The sequence below is a fragment of the Talpa europaea genome (assembly GCF_964194135.1).
Source record: "Talpa europaea genome assembly, chromosome: 5".
NCBI classification, from domain to species: domain Eukaryota; kingdom Metazoa; phylum Chordata; class Mammalia; order Eulipotyphla; family Talpidae; genus Talpa; species Talpa europaea.
This window is the reverse complement of record NC_140071.1, coordinates 93521538-93542484: the sequence shown is the minus strand read 5'-3', so window position 1 is coordinate 93542484 and position 20947 is coordinate 93521538. Positions and strand designations below refer to the sequence as shown.

Sequence of the window (20947 nt, the reverse complement as noted above, 5' to 3'; positions counted from 1 at the left end):
ATTTCACTAGTCTCAGTGATCAGGCAATTGCAATTCATCAGTAGCAACACATGTAACATTCAGTAAGAGAGATTATTTTAGATAAACTGGCAGGCCTGAGGTCAATCAGTCTCCAAACATTAAACACAGAGCTGTGACTTCTCTGAAGAAATTCCACCTCTGGACTGTAGTTTCTTATGCCTTTGAATTCTATCCTACTTTCCTGATAGCCTGTCTTATGGATTTCAGATTTGCCTAGCCAGCACCTCCTATCACATAAGCAATTCTTTTTTTTTAGATTTATGTATTTATGCAAACAAGAACTGGGGTACAGGCCAGAAGTGTGGGGGGTAAGAGGACTCACCAAGGACAGAGTGGGGAACAGAACAGGCAGGTCTACTGAAATACACTGCTGAGGGGAACAGCAGACGAGTCAGGAGAGGTCTGCTGCGCCATGTGGGTAGCTCCCTGTCTGGCTGGGGTCGAACTTGTGCTGCAGTGGCTGCTGATAGTTTCATAGGTTGTGTCTTAAGCTCTTGTGCCACCAGGGAGGCCTAACATAAGCAATTCTTAAAGGTAAAATCTCCTACTTAAAGGTATATCTCCTACTGTTCTGCTTCTTTTCTTTAACTGTAACTAATTGAGGTGGTGATGAAGGAACAAAAGCTGAAGACAGTTTTCTGGCATTAGTTTTTTAATCTAATTAGATTTAAAGGCACTAAGTCTCTGTTTTTAGTCATAAAGAGGACACTGGTAGTCCTTGTTATAATATAGTAAGAAATATGCAAAATATGGCCATTGAATATTCCTTATCAATACAGAAGTGAAGGTTTTGGTTGACCATGTATTTGCTATTTTAGAATATTTTAGAAAAATTAACAAATATAATGGTTACTGTCATAGGGGAGAATTGGGTGTAGACCAGAGGCACGGGGTGAGGGAATTCACCAGAGACTGAGTGGAGAACATAACAGGTGGATTTATTGAAATACAGTGCTAAGAGAAACAGCAGGTGAGACAGGAGGGGTCTGCTGTGCAGAGTGAGGGTCCCAAGGTTCTAAACTCCAGGCATCATTTACTGGTTAAGGTGACTAGTCTTGAGTGTGTCCTGACTGATGATTGAATTAGCATAAAGGATCATCAGCTCTTTGGATCATCAGCTTAATGTCCATGTTCCCATGGCAATTCCATCTATTCCCTTTATCCATTCAAGCCTCCCAAACTTGCCTGCTGGGCAAGGTGTGGGGGATTGGGTTTTTAAATTTTGCAATGATACCAGAACAGTTAAGGCCTTAAGGAGTCACTTCCCATACCCTTCTTATTTCTTGGAGGCTGGCAAACCAAACTAGCATCATACAGATATATAAGAGGAAAAGAAATAAAGAAATTTAGTAAGAGTATGTATACCTCCTGTATACATCAGAGATCCAGTAACACCAAGGAACTCAACCACAAGGTTTTGGTCACTACCTTAAAATAACCTCAGCTATGACCCAGCAATTCTACTCCTGGGAATCAATCCAAAGGACCCAAAAACATTAATTCAAAAGGATACCTTCACCCCAATGTTTATTGCAGAACTATTTATAATAAATAAGATATGGAAACAACACAAATGCCCCAAAATAGATGACTGGATCAAGAAGATGTGGTTTATATACACAATGGAATACTATTCAGCAATCAAAAAGATAAACTCATGGGCCTTCCTTGTGGCCAAGGAGTTAAGATGCAACCTATCAAGCTGTCCACAGCCACAGAGCATGAATTTGATCCCCAGCCAGGGAGTTACCCACATGGCGCAGCAGACCTCTCCTGTTTCACCTGTTCCTCCCCTCAGACTGTATTTCGGTCAGTCTGCCTGTTCTATTCCCCACTCTGTCTCTGGTGGATCCTCTGACCTCCCACACCTCTGGCCTATACTCCAGTTCTGTATGCATAAATAAATGAATCTTTAAAAAAAAAATAAACTCATGCCATTCACAAGGACATGGATAGAGCTAGAAGGGATTATGCTCAGAAAATAAGCCAGAAGGAAAAAGAAAAATATCAGATGGCTTCACTTATAGGAGAAATATAGGGGAACCAAATAAGGGATCAGGGAAAAAATAACAATAAAAACAAAATTAACAGAGACTATAAATCAGAGACACTGTGCAAGGGAGGGGGAGGGAGAGAGATCAAAACAGGGGAGGGAAGAACACAAGAGACTATGGTGATGGTGCAGGGGTGAATTGGTGGTGTGAATTCTATGGGGACTACACCTTAGAGGAGAAAGCAATCATTTTACAAAAATGAACAGTGACATAAAATATATCTATAAATATATATCTATAAATAATATATCTATAAAATATATCTATAAATAAATTCGATAAAAATTTAAAAAAAAAAACAACACCTCAGCTAAGACAAAGACTTTGGGTGTAGGGGCAGGAAGATCAACTAGGAGAAGTCTCCAGGAAAGGTGCAGAAGTAAAGGAATGGCCATTATGTAGATTCGAGTTCTGGCTTAGCTGTCAAGGTCAAGAGTTAAAGGGATTATGACTTCATAAAATGGTAAGAGAATCCTTTTTAGAGATTTTTGTAAATGTCTCTTAACTAGGGCAAACTCCACCCATGCTTATAACCCCCTCCATGAAATAATCCTTTTGCCAATGGTCATATTTTGGTGGAGGCAGATTTTTGCTCCCCTACAAATGAATTGACTGGTAGCTCCTAACTAGATTCCAGTTGTAGGGAAAGGAAAAGAAATGCTCAGTGCTTCAAATCTTAGGTCAAGTTCTGTACAGATGGCTTGAAGGTTTCTATATCTGTCCTGAAACAAACAAACAAACAAAACTTTTACCTCCATACGGCCATGGGGCCAAGATTTGAAAACCAATCCCAGACAGAGACTTATCTTCTGAGTGGTTGAATTACAACACAAGAGTAAGGGTGTTAAATGGCAAGGAACAAGATCCTGTATATCTTGATGAAGATGGGGACAGCTAACCCCCAAATTATGCTGAGTCTACTTTGCCAGTAGAAATTTCTTTCCATTTTTTTTTTTTAAAGATTTATTTATTTATACAAGAACTGGGTACAGGCCAGAGGTGTGGGAGGGTGAGAAGATTCACCAGAGACAGAGTAGGGAGCAGAACAGGCAGACAGCTGAAAATGTAACAGGGTGGTCCCCAGGAAAGGGGGAGGTTCCCTGCCCCACCCAAGGGAGGGTTCAGTCTCTTCTTCAGCTTCTCCTCTTCCTGCTCAGCTCCACCCTCCCTTGGGTGGGGCAGGGAACCTCCCCCTTTCCTGGGGACCACCGTTACAAAAACACTGCTGAGGGGAGCAGTGGGCAAGACAAGAGAGGCCTGCTGCGCCATGTGGGTTTCTCCCTGACCAGTTGGGAATCAAACCGGCACTGCAGAGGCTGCAGACGGCTTCACAGTGCTGAGCTCAACCTGCTGAGTCACCGGGGAGGCCCTCTTTCCATTTTTGCTTGAGGAAGTTGAAAGGTCCGTGCAGGAGGTCTGAATGCAAAAACCCACCAGGAAGCCCACCTGGGAACAGGAATGCGGAAGCCTGCCTAAAGAATTAAGATAATGATCCCACCCCTACAAATCTTTTCTCAGACAAAGAAACTCCCCCCACCCTACAAATCTTTTCGTGCCCTATAAACCCAGTCTCCCACCTGACCTCTCCTCACCCTATAAAAGCCTGCTTCCCCAGACAACGTGCGTGGCTTCATGGACCCCCACCTTGGGTCCGCAAGGTCCGCCCGGGGCACAATAAATTTTCCCTTCCTTTGAGAAATTTAGCCTGGCTCTCCTTTTCTTTACCACTCCGAACCTTTCAGAAGTTAGCCTGCCTTTGTCTGAAGACCTCTAAGTTTCTCCCCTGAAGTATTTGCTTTAAGATGCTGAGTTGCCTCAGGATGAGCCTCTATGACTGCACCAGATTGGGAACTAAACTTTAAGCCCAGCAGGCTCTCAAAAGATGTACAAAGTGTGACCCATGAGCAGTAGCTCTGTGTTTCAAAAGAACAGCAAGAGGGCCTCCCTGGTGGCGCAGGCAGTTGAGCGCAGTACTGTGAAGCTGTCGCAGTCTCTGCAGTGCCGGTTCAATGCCCGCTGGCCTCGGAGCAACCCACAGGGTGAGCAGACCTCTCCTGCCTCACCGGCTGCTCTGCTTGGCAGTGTATTTTGTCAGTCTGCCTGTTCTGTTTCCCACTCTGTCTCTGGTGAATCCTCTCACCCTCCCGTGCATCTAGCCTGTACCCCGGCTCTTGTATAAATAAAATAAATCTTTAAAAAAAAAAAGAACAGCAAGATTTTTTCCAGTTTTTACAGATAGAAATTTGGGGGCTATGTGTGCAAATGGATATTAAAGGTGTGGAACTGTTAGGGGGGAAGGATGTTCTGAACTAACCCCATACAGGCTTTGTGGACTCCGCCCCCACTCTACCACAGCCATCAAGACATTGGGAAAGACAAATCCGGTTACCACCAAAGGGAAGGTGGCTGGGACCTAACGGTGGAGTTAAGCAGCCAGGTTGGGTATAAAAACCAGACACGTGGGCCTTGGGGTCTCTCACTCTGTTGCTAGCCTCCTGGCTTCATGGCTCCTGGCTTGCGGCCAGCTCTCAGAGTGCCACTTGGGATTATAGATCTGCGGATCGGGTAGGATGCATTTAAAACTTTGTCTCCCATTTTTCTCCCTGAGCTGTACATTTCCTCATTTGCCCTTCCCTTGTAAATAAACCTTTTATTAACCTTTCGTGTGTGCCTGCAGTAGAGCATTGATAAGTCCTTTTAAGTGCGTGGGTGAGGACCCATAGTCAGGCACCCCGTTTTGTATCGGGGCTGCCCTATAACAGAACCATGGTGGAAGGAACATAAAGTTGAATCAGGTGAAATTTATTGAGATAGGCCCAATAAGCAGAAATTTTGGATTTAGTGTTTTAGCTTGCTACAAATCTAGGAGGCAATTGAAAAGAGAGGGCACATTTGTTTAGAATCAAAGAATTGCAATTTATGATACAGATTCAGGTAGAAAACCTAAATTGTACCCCAGGCTGATATTTTTTGGGAGAAGAGGAAGAGATGGTTAGTGGTTTAAAAAAAGAGTTGATTAGTGTTAGCTTAAACTATTCTTGGCTATACTTAATAGGTTACTGATTCTATCCTCCAGCAGAAATCCATAATCATCTGTCTAATGATTGAGATTGTAACAGAGCAATCTAAAAAGTGGAGGTTCTAGGTCCCCTGCCCATCTAATGAAGGGTGGAGCTGAGCAGAGAGGAAAGGCTGAAGACTTGGAAGAGGGTACTTAGAGAAGATATATGGAATAGGCATGTGAAGGAGGGTGTCCTTGCCTCTTTGCCTTGGATTTGCACCAGGGACTTGGGGGACATGGAAGGAGACACTTGAAAGAGACAGAGATGTGGGTGACAGATCCGTGGGGAGGCTGACAGTGGCAGCCTTTGTCTTGACTTGGGTTTATATTTTGCTCTTTCCCTTCTAGACTTGCCTGGCCCCTTCTGACACTTTCCTATGGGTCCCTACTGGAAGGTGCCTTAGATCTGTGGCAAGCTTTTGCGCCTTAGTGGTCTTGCTTTGGACCAACTGTTATAGGACAGGGAGAGGGGCAGCCCAAACCCCGCAAACCTACCTATTCTAAATGGGTTCTGCCATGCGCCGCATCAACACAAAACATATGAGACTTTAATGGGAAGGAACTTTAATAAAACTAGGAAACAATACAGGTAAGGCAAAGAGTCTAGTTTCTAAATGAAGCACCCAAAGTTACCCGTCCCCTCGTGGGTAAAAGTCCATCCATATGGGATTGGCCCAGAGCAAGGCCCCAAAGCCTGCCACAAGTCTAAAGCATCTTCCAGTGGGGACCCACAGAAAAGGGTCAGAAACAACCAGACAAGCCCGGAAGGAAAAGAGCAAAATCAACATCAAGATAAAGGCTGCCATTGTCACCTCCCCACGGGTCTCACCCACATCTGTGTCACCCAGTCCACGACCAAAAGACAAGCGCAGTTTCTTCACGTGTCTCTAGGCTCCATGCGCCTCCTCCAGGTCTCCTTCTGGCTCCATCCTGTTTCCTTCCTTCCTCAGTCTCTTCTGCAGCTTCTCCTCTTCCTGCTCAGCTCCACCCTCCCTTGGGTGGGGCAGGGAACCTGGAACCTCCCCCTTTCCTGGGGACTACCCTGTTACACAACCTTGTTTGGCTGGGTCTTTACCCATAAGGAAATGGGTAACTTTGGTTGTTTCGTGGGGAAACTAGTTTAATCATACTCTTTATCTTCTCTTTATTGACACTAATTATATTAAAATTCCCTTCCATTGAAGGTCTAATACGCACTAGAATATGTTTTGTCTTGATGGGGAAGATGGCAGAACCCACTTATAGTAGGCAGGTTTGGGGTCCTGGGTTGCCCCTCACCCTGCCTTGTAACAGAACCATCCCAAGATCTTTAGCTGGGTTCACATGAGACAGATAATGCAATTTCTCTGTGATGACTTCCCTCATCCTTCCACATCACTGTGAAGGTGAGACTTAATTCCTTTTGGGAACATATGTGGGCTCTTCCATGTTTTAGCCAAGAAAAAGATGGAGAGCTTTTGCACTCACACCAACTTGCCATTCTCCTTTATCTCCCTTTTTAAACCAAGCTGTCTGCCATCTGATATCTGCACAGATCTTTGTCTTAACAAAGTAATTTTGGGCCTCCCAGGTGGCTCAAGGGGTTTAGATGCAACCTATGAAGCTATTCACAGCCACTGCAGCACGAGTTCGATCCCCAGGCAGGGAGCTACCCACATGGCACAGCAGACTCTCCTGACTAGCCTGCTGTTCCCCTCAGCAATGTATTTCAGTCATTCTGTTGTAGAGCAACCCCGATACAAAACGGGGTGCCTGACTGTGGGTCCTCACCCGCGCGCTTTAAAGGACTTATCAATGCTCTACTGCAGGCACACGCGAAAGGTTCATAAAAGGTTTATTTACACGGGAAGGGGAAATGAGGAAATGTACAGCTCAGGGAGAAAAGGGAGAGACAAAGTTTTAAATGAGTCCTACCTGATCCGCCGATCAGGAATCCCAAAATGGCACTCTGAGAGCTGGCTGCCAGCCAGGAGCGGTGAAGCCAGGAGGCGAGCGATAGCGAGCCCCCTCAAGGCCCACGTGTTTGGTTTTTATATCCAACCTGGCTGCCCAACTCCACCCTCAGGTCCCAGCTACCCTCCTTTTGGTGGTGATGAGATTTGTCTTTCCCAATGTCCTGATGGCTTTAGTCTGAAGTGGGGGTGGGGTCCACAAAGCCTGTATGGGATTAGCGAGGGACATCCTTTCCCCCTAACAATTCTGCCTGTTCTGCTCCTCACTCTGTCTCTGGTGAATCCTCTCACCACCACCCCCCGCACCACACCTCTGGCCTGCACCCCACTTCTTGTATGCATAAAAAATAAATCTTTAAAAGAAAAAGACAAGTAATTTCAAATTCAGTCACTATTTAACCCTAAAAAGAATGCTTTTTGCTGATGACAGACATGATGCATGAAGGACAAGGAATCACTCAAACTTTTAATGCTTTGGCTGGAGTCAGTGTAACACTCCAAATTCCATATTGCTACCACCCCATTATTCTCTGTGGGACAGTGATTCTGCCCCACTAGTCAATAAACCAAACCCAAAAAACCCAAATCAATTCATGGAGTTTGATGATGAGTATCAGAGATCATTGGACAATGTGGACACTTACTACCTGTTTTTGGTGGGATAGAGAGGCGGGCCCTTACCTGAAGTTACCTGCACTGGGACTTTGTTGGGTAAACTTTGGCACACTTAGCCTTTCTTAATCAGCTTCCTTGAGGGGGGGAAAAAAAAAGGAAGGATAAGAATCTTGCCCAGACACACAGTGTTAAATGAGTCAATACAACCTTTGAGGTTTGTGCTAAATCAAAGTTTTTTTTTGTTTTTTTTTTTTTTTTGTAAGGACTGAGAACAGTTTTCAGTGGCTGCCTTTCCCTTATCTTGGAAACTGGCAGACCATAAAGGGGTTTGAGACTCAAGCTCCTGAGACTCCTTCATAACATAAATTTCCCCCTTCTTAGTGGATTTATAATACCTATTTAGCAGAGGCATAGAGGACAAACATATTCTTTGCAGGGGGTGCTTCTCGAATCCTTTTTTTTTTTTTTTTTTTTTTTTTTCAATAGAGGCATGCTTTATTTATTTGTTTGCTGGTTTGTTTGTTTTGTTTATACATGCACTGGGCACAGCCAGAAGCGCGGGAGGGTGAGAGAATTCACCAGAGCCAGAGCGGGGAGCAGAGCAGGCAGAAGGACCGAAGTACACTGCTGAGGGGAGCAGCGGGCGGCAGGAGAGGTCTGCGCGCCATGTGGGACCCTCCTCCGGTGGCCGGGGAGCAGCCGGGGATCGAACCGGCACCGCAGTGGCCGCGGGCAGCTTCGCAACCCAGCGCTCAACCGCTGCGCCACCGGGGAGGCCCTCGAATCCTTTTTGCTCCCATTTTCTTTACACTTTGGGCAGGGGTAACTTTCTTTGCAGTATTTGCTGTCAACACTATTTCAATTCAGTTGACTGGCCCTCCCATTTTTTTCCAGCTTGAAATAACACTGGAAAGAGACCTGTATAATATTTTGGCCCCATTCAGTGATGATCTGGAAATCCTGGGTAAAAGCAGATTTGCTTTTCTCCTGCAGTCTCAACATCCCTTTTAAGCTCATTTTAAAAAAACAGATCAGGGGTCTTCCCTGGTGGCGCAAGGGGTTAAGTCTCAGCACTGTGAAGCTATCAGCAGCCGCTGGAGCACAAGTTTGATACCCAACCAGTCCAGGGAGCTAACCCACAAGGCATAGCAGAACTCTCCTGTCTCGCCTGCTGCTCCCCTCCCCTCAGCAGTGTATTTCAGTCAATTCGCCAGTTCTGCTCCCCATTCTGTCTCTGGTGAATACCACTTCCCCCCTCTGGCCTACACCCCAGCTCTTATATGCATAAATAAATAAAATAAATCTTTAAAAAATAAAAAGTAAAAAAATAGATCAGGTCTGTGAGAAACCTGAACTGCAGTAAGTAAATACCCATATAGTTTTGTCCCCCTAGATCTATCAAAGCTGGCGGGGCAGAAGCGCAAGTCCGCTTGAGGAAAGGCTTGCAAAGACCTGGCCTTTCTTTCTGCAGTGACTGAGGACCACAGGGGAAGCTGTGGTTGGAATCTCCCCCCGGGAAGAGAGCGACCCTCAGATAAAGGATTTGTCTGCCAGGGAGACGCGGATACGTGCAGTACGCCACCCACTCGTGAAAAGAGATTCCCACTCTCTAGATAAGCAAGACCTAGCCCTACAGCTGCGTGTGGAACGGAAGGGGAGAGCGAGACCTGGACGCAGCGTAGAAGACAGCTAAGTCGTGCTCTTTGCATTTCCCTCTCCTCGAAAACCTTCCCGAGAGGCCCTTTTACACTCGCACGAGCAAGACTCTCTCAGGCGCCCCCGACACATCAATAGCTCACGTCGGGCGTGAAGAAAACGCCAACATTCTGCAGATGAAAACTCTGCTCTCCAAAGGACCTTTGCTGAGAGTTCTGGGGGAGGCGGGGCGCAGCGGAGGGAGGCCGCCCAGGAAGCTGCAGCGCCCTCCGTGCGGATCCCGTTCGGGGGCATCCCGTTGGTTGACGGAGGAGGTGGGGCGAGGGCAGAGCGCAGAAATAGGGCGCGGGGCTCGCAGACAGCCAGCCACGAGCACGGCCCTCGGCCCGGCGCGAGCCCCGCCAGCGGCCGGTGTGCGGTGGTGCGCGGCTCCCGCAGAGATCCGCGCGCTGGGAGGGCCCCCGTGAGTCACTGTGAGTCGTCGCAAACGCCGAGAGGAAATCGGCGCAGGGTGGGGCGCGTTCCAGGCTGAGCTCGAGCGCTCCGCTCGCGCCGCGGTGTCCCTGCGCTCACCCCGGCTCCGGTCCTCCGGCCGGTGCCACCTGGTCTGCGCCCTTGGCGGTGGCTTCCGCGCTCGCCGGGGCCTCCAGCCGAGAGAGTTAACCCGCCGCGGTTAGGAGGAGCCCGGAGAGGAAGGAAGAACCTCGCCGTCGTTCTGAAAGTTTTTTTTCCTTCCCCTCTTCCCTGCAGTGAGTTCGGGGAGGCGGCGGCGCTGACTGCCCGGAGCCGGGGCTCCGCGCCTCTGCTGCCCGAGCTGCCGCCCGGCTGCCGGGGCGTAGGGACAGCTGTCACGCTCCCCCTCTCCGTGGACTCTTTCCGAGAGGGTGTCCCGAGCCATGGAGGGCGCAGAGCTGGTCGGGAAGATCCTGTCCACCTGGCTGACGCTGGTGCTCGGCCTCATCCTCCTGCCTTCCGCCTTCGGGGTGTCTCTGGGCATCTCCGAGATCTACATGAAGATCCTCGTGAAAACTTTAGAGGTAAGTGTCCCCGCTCCTCCGAGGGTTTCGAGAGAGCCTGGGCGGCGGGGGTCGAGGGTAGAGTTGTGAGAGCCGAGTTGACGCGAGGGCAGCAGTTGGCAAGGTCAGTGGGCGCGAGGGGCGAGCGTTTCGGTTTGTCCTGCGCGGCGTGGCGGAGCCTGCATCCCGGCCCCCGCGCGCGCCGGCAGCTCCGCGGAGACCTGGCTTCTCAGTGAGTGACCTTAGGGAAGTCACCTATTTCTTGTGCCTCATTTTCCTCATGTAGAAGTACCATTAACATTTATTTCCATAGGGTTGTTTAAGTGAGTTAAAATGCCATGTTAGAAGTTTGCCTGTTACAGGTTAGGTGCTATGTAAGGCAAAGAGCCCGGCTCCCTGGCTCAGTTATTTTTACTGATGGGAATAATAACTGTACCGCCTTTTAAATCAGCGGATGTCTTTTCATCCACTGTAAGGTACGACTGTCGCTCTCTCCTCATCTTAGTTTTTGGGGTCCCGGGTTTCAGAGGTCCTTTCGGGTGCTGAGGCATCCTGTCCAGAAAGTCGTACTGTTCCTTATACTCAAGATAAGAAACCAAGTACTCGTTGGTAGAAAGAAATCTGATTATATTATAATGGAGTCATGGATATTTTGTCTAACTAGTGGCACGTGAAATGTCATTGAAAATGTGTATTCTTTGACCACTCCTCGCTCTCCTGTTTCCAGATTCTGCAAAGCAAGGAGTGGAAGGGGGAAGTAGGAGCTGTGTAAGGAAAGCTGCAGCTTCTCATCATGGAAGGCCAAGGCCTTCCCTTTCCCCTCTCATTAGATGGCCCCAAAGCCTTGGGCAGTGGGGAAGGCAAGTGTTGTCCCTCTTGTAGAGTTACGGGAACTGAGATTCACAGAAACTCAGTGTTTTGCTTGAATTATGTGGCAAATTAGGGAGTCTTCGCTGAGGACCACACTGTGGTCTAGTGGTTAGGCGAACAAATCTATCAGGATTTGTGTTTGCTTAGACCAAAACACAGCTCTGTGCTTCTCAGTGTGTGACCTTGGGGAAGTCACCTATTTCTTGTTCCTCATTTTTTTTTTTTTTAAAGATTTATTTATTTTTTATTTATTTATACAAGCACTGGGTACAGTCAGAAGCGCGGGAGGGTGAGAGAATTCACCAGAGCCAGAGCGGGGAGCAGAGCAGGCAGAAGGACTGAAGTACACTGCTGAGGGGAGCAGCAGGCTGCAGGAGAGGTCTGTGCGCCATGTGGGACCCTCCTCCCGGGGCCGGGGAGCAGCCGGGGATCGAACCTCTTGTGCCTCATTTTCCTCATTTAGAAGTACCATTAACATTTATTTCCACAGGGTTGTTTAAGTGAGTTAAAATGTCATATTAGAAGTTTGCCTGTTACAGGTTAGGTGCTATATAGGTATTTGCTGCTCTTAAAAGAATGCTTAGTTTTTAGCATCCTTGTTTCTCTAAATTCCAGAGGGACTTCTAACACAGGTTCTAGTTTTACTACCCTTATTTTTGTCTGCCTCGGCCCAGGAACTGATGTGCTCTTCTCCCTCAGCTAGTGGGGTTAGCCGTCTTTAACCTGCTGTTCTCCTGTTGGAGATTACCTGCTAATTCCACCTGATGATCTGTTAATTCTTCTACCTGCTAGTTACAGATTTTTGTTGGATTTTGTGCCTATTTTTTGGTCTAGTCTTTGACTTGTATTTAATTCTTCAACCTCAGCCCTCTTGTTTTTAAAGTTTTGCTGTTTCTTCTTGGGAAATAATTTCAATTTTGAACTTTTGTTCCTAACTTTACACTCTGAACTTGGTCATATACTATGTCTTAGCTGCGTCTGACTGGTGCACCCTCTGAGCATACTCTCCTCATAGTAGATTAGCTCCTTCAGGTGGTTACTCTTTCTCAGAACTCTGACATGACTGGACTTTTGTCCCATACAGCAATGTCTTTTGGAATTTGTATCCAAGTGAGAGTGGAGTGAAGGTAAATCGTGCCCACTGGCTTCCAGGCATGGACTCCTGCATGTCTTGCTTTAGGGATTCAAGGTACAGTTAAAGAGATGTCATGGAGAGAGGCCAGCTGGGTGCTGTTAGTCTGGCAAAGAATCCTATGATACTTTGAAGGGATATTCCAGAATCTTATTTTCGATTTGACAGTGTCTCAGGTTTTAATTTTTTCTTCACCTGGAGTTTCAGAGATGTACTCCTTGTTAATCGAAGTCTTGAGATTGCCTGTTCTCTAAATGTAGTGGGAGATATACCCCTTAGCTTGCAAGCCAGTTAGATGGAAGCATAAAGAACTATCCTCTGCGCTAAGACTAAGTTACAATAAGAGATCAGAGAGACACTTGGCATATATGAAAATGGAATGGGGATTCATTTCATGAATCAACTCTGGTGGTAGCTCTCGGCTGATATTGGGGAAAGGTTGGATTCATCAGGCAAGAGCTGGCTGGGATCCCACAGTTGATGTCTGTTTTAAGCACAGGAGGGGTAAATAGCAGGCCAGGGTTTGTCATTCTTCAACTAGGACAGGATTGTTTCAAAGCCTTTTTTTTTTTTTTAGGCTGAAGTTAGTATATTGCTTCCTCTAACTATAGGGGTAATTTTCTTAAAAAATGGTGCTGGTTGTTTACTATTGAATATATTTAGTTCTGGAGAAATACCTTGCTTTTCTGTAGATTCCATTCAAGGCCCTGCCCTCCTGTTACACATTATTGGTTAGTTCTTAATTTTGGTTTTCTTTTGTGTTCTAGTCCCAAGAATATTCTTTGGGCTCTTTGATTGGACTAAGAAGTTTCTCCTAACCAACTTTCCTTGGTTATGATTTGCATACTATTTTTTTTTTATTTTTTAAAAAATATTTATTTATTTATGCATACAAGAACTGGGGTACAGGCCAGAGGTGTGGGAGGTGAGAGGATTCACCAGAGACAGAGTGGGGAACAGAACAAGTGGATTGACTGAAATACACTGCTGAGGGGAGCAGCAGGCGAGACAGAAGAGGTCTGCTGTGCCATGTGGGTTGCTCCCTGGCTGGGGATTGAACTCGTGCTATACAGGCTTTGGATTGCTTCATAGGTTGTGTCTTAACCCCCTGTGCCACGAGGAAGGCCCTGCATACTATTTTAAAAGGTCATTTAGATTAGTACATTCTGTGTATACTTTTATAAGTGCTTTTTCATGGCCATAAACTGAAATTTTGGAAGCTGAAATGTGTGCAGGATACCTTCTGAATAGCTGACTGTGGTAATTGTTAACCACCCAGCTCTATGGTCTCCTCAGCTTACCAGTTCAGGTAATAATTATTTATTGCAAGCTGCCTACTGCATTGCTGCAATACAGCCATCTCTAGATGTGTGTATAAGTCCCTGAGTGGCAAGCCATTTGAGGACAAGTTTTGCATTCTTAGCTTAAAGTAAGTTTTGTGATTCTCTAAACCAGTGAGTCTCAAGATATGTCAGTATTATAATTTTCTATTGGGAAAATTGTTTTAGGAATATAAGTTATGAAAAGTAAAACAATTGAGAGGATAGAGAGAGGGTAGTTCATCTGGATGGTGAGGGTGTATGTATTAGAATCTCTGGGAGAGTGTGTGTGAAGGTTTTATGTTGACCAAATAGGAGCATGGATTAAAGGTTGGAAAATGCCTTTCTTAAACATGAAAGTTGATGGGATTGGGAGTGGTGAGCAATTGCTATTCCTTGACCTAAGGCTCATGATTAGAGGATAATAAAAGTAGAAAGAGAATATTTATTATCTGCCTACTGCTTGCATTATCTGGTGAGGAATGCTATGCGAATTAACTCATCTCACCAGATAATGCAGGCAATGGGCAGATAATAAATGTTCATGGGCCAACGATTCCCTCAACTTTTGAAGAATAAACCAGAAGCGTAAATAGTTTCCTCCAAATGTCTGACCTTGGTTTCTACAGAGGTTCATAGGAAACTGCCTTTTAAAGTCTTGGTGCAGATAAGTGAGGAGAAATACATGAAAGCACTTGATATATGGTAGGAGCTCAACTCTTAGTGGGAGTTGGAGTTCAAACACTCATCCCCCATGCCCCCCCTCCATGTGGCTAAGATTTAATTTATCTTCAGATCTTTGACAGGTTAACTCACAAGGAACAAATAATTCCTGCCTTTTTTTAAAAATTATTCTTTCCTTAACCCTTTCCTCCATTCACCAGTTAGCTTTCCATCTTTTAAAAAAAATGTGTCAATAATTCTCAGATGTTTATAACACCTTGTTTTTATAATAATCAGGTATTAACCCTTGTGTTGGAAATTCAATAAATGTGCAGGCAGGCCATGACTGCTTATGACAGAATGTCATAATAAAGAAAAGCTACAGGGCCTCCCTGGTGGCGCAAGTGGTTAAGATGCAACCTTATGAAGCTATCCACAGCCACTGCAGCACAAATTCAATCCTGGGCCAGGGAGCTACCCACATGGTGCAGCAGAACTCTCCTGACTCTCCTGCTGCTCCCCTCAGCAGTGTATTTCAGTCAGTTTGCCTTTTATGTTCCCCTCTCTGTCTCTCGTGAATCCTCTCACCACCCCACACCTGGCCTGTACCCCAGTTCTTGTATGCATAAATCTTAAAAAAAAAAGAAAAGCTACAAAGGGAACATACTTTTCACTTAAATTAGTTCCAAAACAACTCTCTGAGACAGGACCTATTATTACTCCCCGTGCTAGATTGAGGAATGACAGTTCAGAGAGGTCATTTTTCTGAGCAGTGACACACAGCTGTCCTAGTCTATGGCAATTACCATTTACATAAAATCACACATATGCAATAAAAGAATTAAACTCTCAGATGAGCAATGATTACAAGATTTTATTTTCACTGTATCTTTGATCTTCTTACAAATGGCAATAGGTGCCAAAACATTAAAGTGAAAAACTATGGGAATAAACCTTTACCGCTTCAGGAAAGATGGGAGGTATAAGTCAGAGTTTAAGAACTGCTCCAAATCACCAAGGAAGAGAAAAGGACTCAACCAGATTAAGAGTGAGTATTATTAGCATTTGCGACTTGCCATTTGAAGCCCAGAAGATTAGACTACTATGTATAGACTATTCTCTACATGCAAATAGCTTATTCCTACTTGACTCTGAGATGTTGTGCAGAATTCCACATGTAGTTGGATCATGCCTTACATTTGACCTTTGCGTACATCTTTTAGGTTATTTGTTCTTATCAGTTATTTTCTTATTTGATTTTTTTTTTTTTTGCCTCTTTGAGGTTTTTGCCTTGAAAAATATTCCATTTGCAGGGAGCTTAAATCCTAATTATAATTATTATGATGGCTTTTACCTTTTACTTGCTTTTTCTACCCTTTCCCCGGGTCAATCAATTTAGACATTGTTAGCTTTTGGAATTATAATCATTGGAACAATATTTTAATTGCTTCTTTTCTAAACTAGAAAAAATAGCCTTTATAATTTTCTCAAATGCCATCAAAATAGTTCACTTGCAGCAATTTTTGAACTATGATGTTAATGGTAGATAATTTTAGAAATACCCAAGAAAGTATAAAGACAAGAATGAAATTGCTTCTTGGTATGTTTCCTTATCTTCCTATGACTATTCAAAACAAACTGGGAGTTGGTGTTTCCTCTTCTTAAGATTGCTCACACCTGTGGTTCCTCATAATCATATCATTTTCTCTACACGTCCCAGTAGGTAAGCGACCTGCAGGCAGGTGATCTCTGTAATTAGACATTTATTTCTCCCATTGCTATCTAGCTCTCACACTGCCCCTTTCTGCCACCTTATTCCTGATTCAGGCAATTTGGCCTCTTCGAGTGTGTCTTATTGTTGAATGTCTAATTTATTATGAAATTATCTAATAGTTACTTTGTGGTCCTGTGTTTAGGTCTTTATATGTGTCAATCTTTTTTTTTTTTTTAAAGATTTTTATACAAGAGCTGGGGTACAGGCCAGAGGCATGGGAGGGTGAGCAGATTCACCAGAGACAGAGTGGGGAGCAGAACAGGCAGACGGACCGAAGGCACTGCTGAGGGGAGCAGCGGGCGAGACAGGAGAGGTCTGCCGTGCCATGTGGGTATCTCCCCAGCTGGCTGGGAATTGAACCTGCGCTGCAGAAGGTGCAGACAGCTTCACAACGCTGCGCTCAACCCTCTGTGCCACTGGGGAGGCCCTATGTGTCAATCTCTTTAATCCTCATAGCAATCCTATGGGATAGGAACTGTTATCCTCATTTTACAGATGAGGAAATTAAAGCCCAAAAGGATTATGTAACTTTAAACCCAGACTGTCTCAATGCCATAACTTTTGCTCTTTAAAAAAAAAAAAAAAAGATTTATTTATTTATACAAGAACTAGGGTACAGGTCAGATGTGTGGGAGGGTGAGACAATTCATCAGAGACAGAGCGGGAAACAGAACAGGCAGACTGAAATACACTGCTGAGGAGAGCAGGGTGTGAGACAGTAGAGGTCTGCTGCGCCATGTGGGTATCTTGCCAGCTGGCCAGGATTGGACTGGCACTGCAGACAGAGGCTGTAGACAGCTTCACAGTGTGGTGCTCAACCGCCTGTGCAACCAGGGAAGGCCCCCCCGCCTTTTTTAAGATGCATTCATTCATTCATTCATTCATTCATTTATTTATTTATACAAGCACTGGGTACAGTCAGAAGCACGGGAGGGTGAGAGAATTCACCAGAGCCAGAGTGGAGAGCAGAACAGGCAGACTGACGAAGCACACTGCTGAGGGGAGCAGCCGGCGGCAGGAGATGTCTGCGTGCCATGTGGGACCCTTGTAGGTGGCCGGGGATCGAACTGGCACTGCAGAGACTGCGGGCAGCTTCGCAACCCAGCGCTCAACTGCTGCGCCACCGGGGAGGCCCTCTTTAAGTTTTTTTTAAAGATTTATTTATGCATGCAAGAACTGGCGTACAGGCTAGAGGTGTGGGGAATGAGAGGATTCACCAGAGACAGAGTGGGGAACAGACCAGGCACATTGGCCAAAGTACACTGCTGAGGGGAGCAGTGGGTGAGTCAGGAGAGGTCTGTTGTGCAATATGGGTTAGCTCCTTGGCCGGGGATCGAACTCATGCTGCAGTGGTTGAGGACAGCTTCATAGGTTGACGTCTTAACCCCTTGCGCCACCTGGGAGGCCCCACAACTTGTGCTCTTGACTCATATTTTTCATGCCCTTTTCAGGGAGTAATTTATTGAGGGTACCAGGTGTGTGAGGGGGTTTAAATAGCATTAACATGATCTTTTACTCATTTTATTGGGGCACTGTCAATAACTATAATAACAGTGTTCTTGGGACTTGGAGTATTTCTGCATCAGAGATTTCCCTGGCATCTCTTTAATTCAAATAGTACAGAGATTAATGGTTAATTTCACTACTGCATGAGCATGGTTTAAGTATTTTACATTGAATACTTCTTGTTTTTGAACAGTGGGCCACAATACGAATTGAAAAAGGAGTCCCAAAGGAGTCAGTTCTGAAAAACACAGCTTTTGGTGGTAAGTCTTCCTCTTCATTATGATTGTTACAATATCCAAATTAGGTAGGCTTATCCAATTTGAACTTGAGATATGCAGAGAGTTAGTGCATTCTAAAGGCCCCAATCATTCATAATTCCGTTCTTTATGCAAAAAAAAAAAAAAGCAGCTGCCTGAGTTTTGATTGAGTTTTTACTATAAAGGTGGTAATGTGTGCTGGTTCGTTTACGTGTTCTTACAGAGTATTTCTAAAGGCTTGCATGTAAAAGCGGTTGCTCATGGTTTTAAAGATGTAGCCAATGGCATTTACACCTATTTTGAGGTTTTGTTAGTACATTTGTTTTAACTTTTGGTTCTCAAATTATCTTCCTCCAAAACTGTTTCTTGCTAAAGGTTGATTAGTAATTCATAAAATAGAACTCTTCCATGAAATAAGCTTGGAAAGCACCACATAATTATATATTCCTTTTGGAGAGTATTATTGCGTAGAAACAATTGCTCAGAAAAGTCCCGCAGTAAGAAACTTGTTTAATATTTCTAGAAGTGAGTGAACAAATCAAATGAGCTAACTGTCCCAGTTCTGTTTGTGTGCCTTGCCTTTGACCCAGTAAACCCTCTTTCACTTGGGGTCAGAATTTTAAGAACATTTAAGACATTGGGTTTATAGGGGAGCAGAAGTCTATGGGAACAACAAATATGAATTTAGGAAGAAATAAATGGTGAAGTTTAATACAAACTAAGCCTTTATATGTTTTTCAAAAATAATTGTTGAAACAATTTTATGCCCATGTAATTTGGGATTAGAGAGGATCAAAATGTCAAAGACACAATGAGAAGGAATTTGTCTTCTGGAGGTTTTTCAAAAAATTGTGGAAATTGTACCTTCTAGTGTATTTTGAAAAAACAAAACAAAACAGTAGAGTGAAAACATCTGTATAATTTTGTGTAGTTGGATTGTTATGTTCAGTTGGTTGAAGTAACTAGTATTGCTTCATGGTATGAATTTAAACTTCAAAATATTATCACTAGTAACATTTTTACCAAGATTGTCTAGTTATACTCGATCCCTTAGTCATATACCTCTCAGGTATAACAGATCTACTAATTTTTTTTTCCTGAATATATTTTTAAATCTGTGTCCTTAGCATTTAAGGAGACAACAAACTTTATTTCTGTTGTATTTGGTGAGACTTTAGGCTGCCATTGATTTTGAGTGAAATTCCAGGGGGCCTATCGGTTGGGGTGGTGGTGGTGGTGCTTGTCTTGGGCCATGAATCTAAAAGGGCAAGGTGTTTCAAATTTTAGATTAAGAGGACTGAAAAATAGAGGAAGATGTTCCAGTAGCAGTGGTTTAGTTTTTTTTTTTTTTTTTTAGGGCATAGGGAAGTGGACGTTTTCACTAGTTATGTTTTTCAGCATAAAACTATCTTCTCTACTTTTTGTCTTTGACTTTTCCATGTTACTTCCAGGAAAAAGTAAGAATACAAAGTATAAGTCATAATGGTTGAGAGTAAGGCTGATATCTACAAAATTTGTCACATATCATTCAGAGTGACAGCCCCTTCCCCCCATCCCATGACAGCTGTCTTTATTGGGGACTGACACCTGGTACCCTGGACCCCCCCGGCCTCTCTCAGCTTCCTTTCTAGGTGCCTCGCTAGTGGTGCTGCTGTTTGAAGTGCACGCCTCAGTAAAAAATGCAGGTGCCCCTTTTTCTTTGTTTAAGTGGGTAGAACCTTTGGGTGGCTGAGCTCTCCCCAACCCGCCCCAATCCCATCATGCCATCCCACGGCCCCCTACCTTGCTCATGGACTACTTGGCTATCAAATCAATAGACAAATTTTCATTCAAGTCCAACTTTTTCCTTAGTTTATCATCACAAACCTGGCCAGATTGCACACTGGAAAAAACTGGTGCCCCAGGGGAGGCTTAGTGCCAGCGCCGCTGCACAACTTAGACCCAGTAACTGGCCTGTGGCAGCCTTCGCTGCTGGCTTTTGACCTCTGGCCTTCCTTTTAGCTTGAGAAATTGGGAATTGACCATCGCGGTGATTGAGCATTTACTACATGTGAGGTGAATGTGGTATCCAAAGATGAGTAAGACAGTGTCCCGGTGGTGTGACAGGCATCCGGCTGGCCCTGTGATGCAAGCTTAGGTAGGTGCATAAGCACGAGATCTAATTTAGGCTCTGAGATATGCTCCTCTCATCTCTGTTAATCCCACAACTCTGCATGGCATGCACCTCCACTCCCATCCTGATTTAAGTGCTGCTTGGGCAGCCCTGTTATGGGGTGTGTGCCTGTTGATACATCCGGATGTTTGAAGTCAGCAGAGAGGTAGTGGCATTCTAGACAAATTGGCTGAGGATGATGAAACACAACGAGCGCTTGTGTGGTTGGCTGGTGCAATCTTTTGCATTAGGAGCATCATGTCTCAGTACTTCAGTCAACTCCACTCCAAGTCAGTATCCAGTGATCAAAGTTTAGGTCAGAGTCCCAGGCAGGCCAAAGGCCCCAGGGAGGCAGGTGTGATTCTGAGATGTCTCTGAATGATACAGTGTTGATGATAGGTTTGGGGAGCTGAGAGGGATAGTTATGTTTATGTTATATACCAAAAAAATTCCTCCTGATAATCTTTTACTTGATGAAAGAATTTTTTTTTTTTTTTTTTTGAAACACTTTTCAGGTCTCTTTTCCAGCCAAACCCCTGTTCCATTGTGTTTCTTCTGTACTTTCATTGAATGGACCAACAGAAAGCTGAATCGAGGGAAAGCTGAATCTTTGTGGTTATGTCTCTTCTATTTTCAGCCACATTCTATTGTGTCATCTATTAAAAAACTAATCTACCGAGCTTCAGATATGATCTCTTGAAGATCTTCCTTCCTCTTTTAGCTTTAAGAATTTTTCCTCATTGTTAGTTCAATGATGAAGATAAATTTTTTCCTACTTCAAGTAACTGTTATACTGAACATTCAACTTCAGTGGAGAATACAATTACTCTTTACTCTAGTTTTTGTTACCTGGGAACGTATGTGATAGGAGGCTCTAAGAAGAGGAAGGTAATGGCTCA

General features: G+C 44.6%; 1 protein-coding gene across 1 annotated transcript in view; it reads left to right on the top strand.

The window, feature by feature from the left end:
* Nucleotides 1-10255: 10255 nt before the first annotated feature.
* GPAT3 (glycerol-3-phosphate acyltransferase 3) overlaps nucleotides 10256-20947 on the top strand; it is a gene marked incomplete at its 5' end in the record, with an annotated part of 62814 nt that continues 52122 nt past the window's right edge. The window contains 2 exons of the mRNA XM_084233483.1: nucleotides 10256-10396; nucleotides 17833-17899. Of these exons, the coding sequence (XP_084089609.1) occupies nucleotides 10256-10396; nucleotides 17833-17899 (208 nt within the window). The remainder of the gene's footprint in view (nucleotides 10397-17832; nucleotides 17900-20947) is intronic.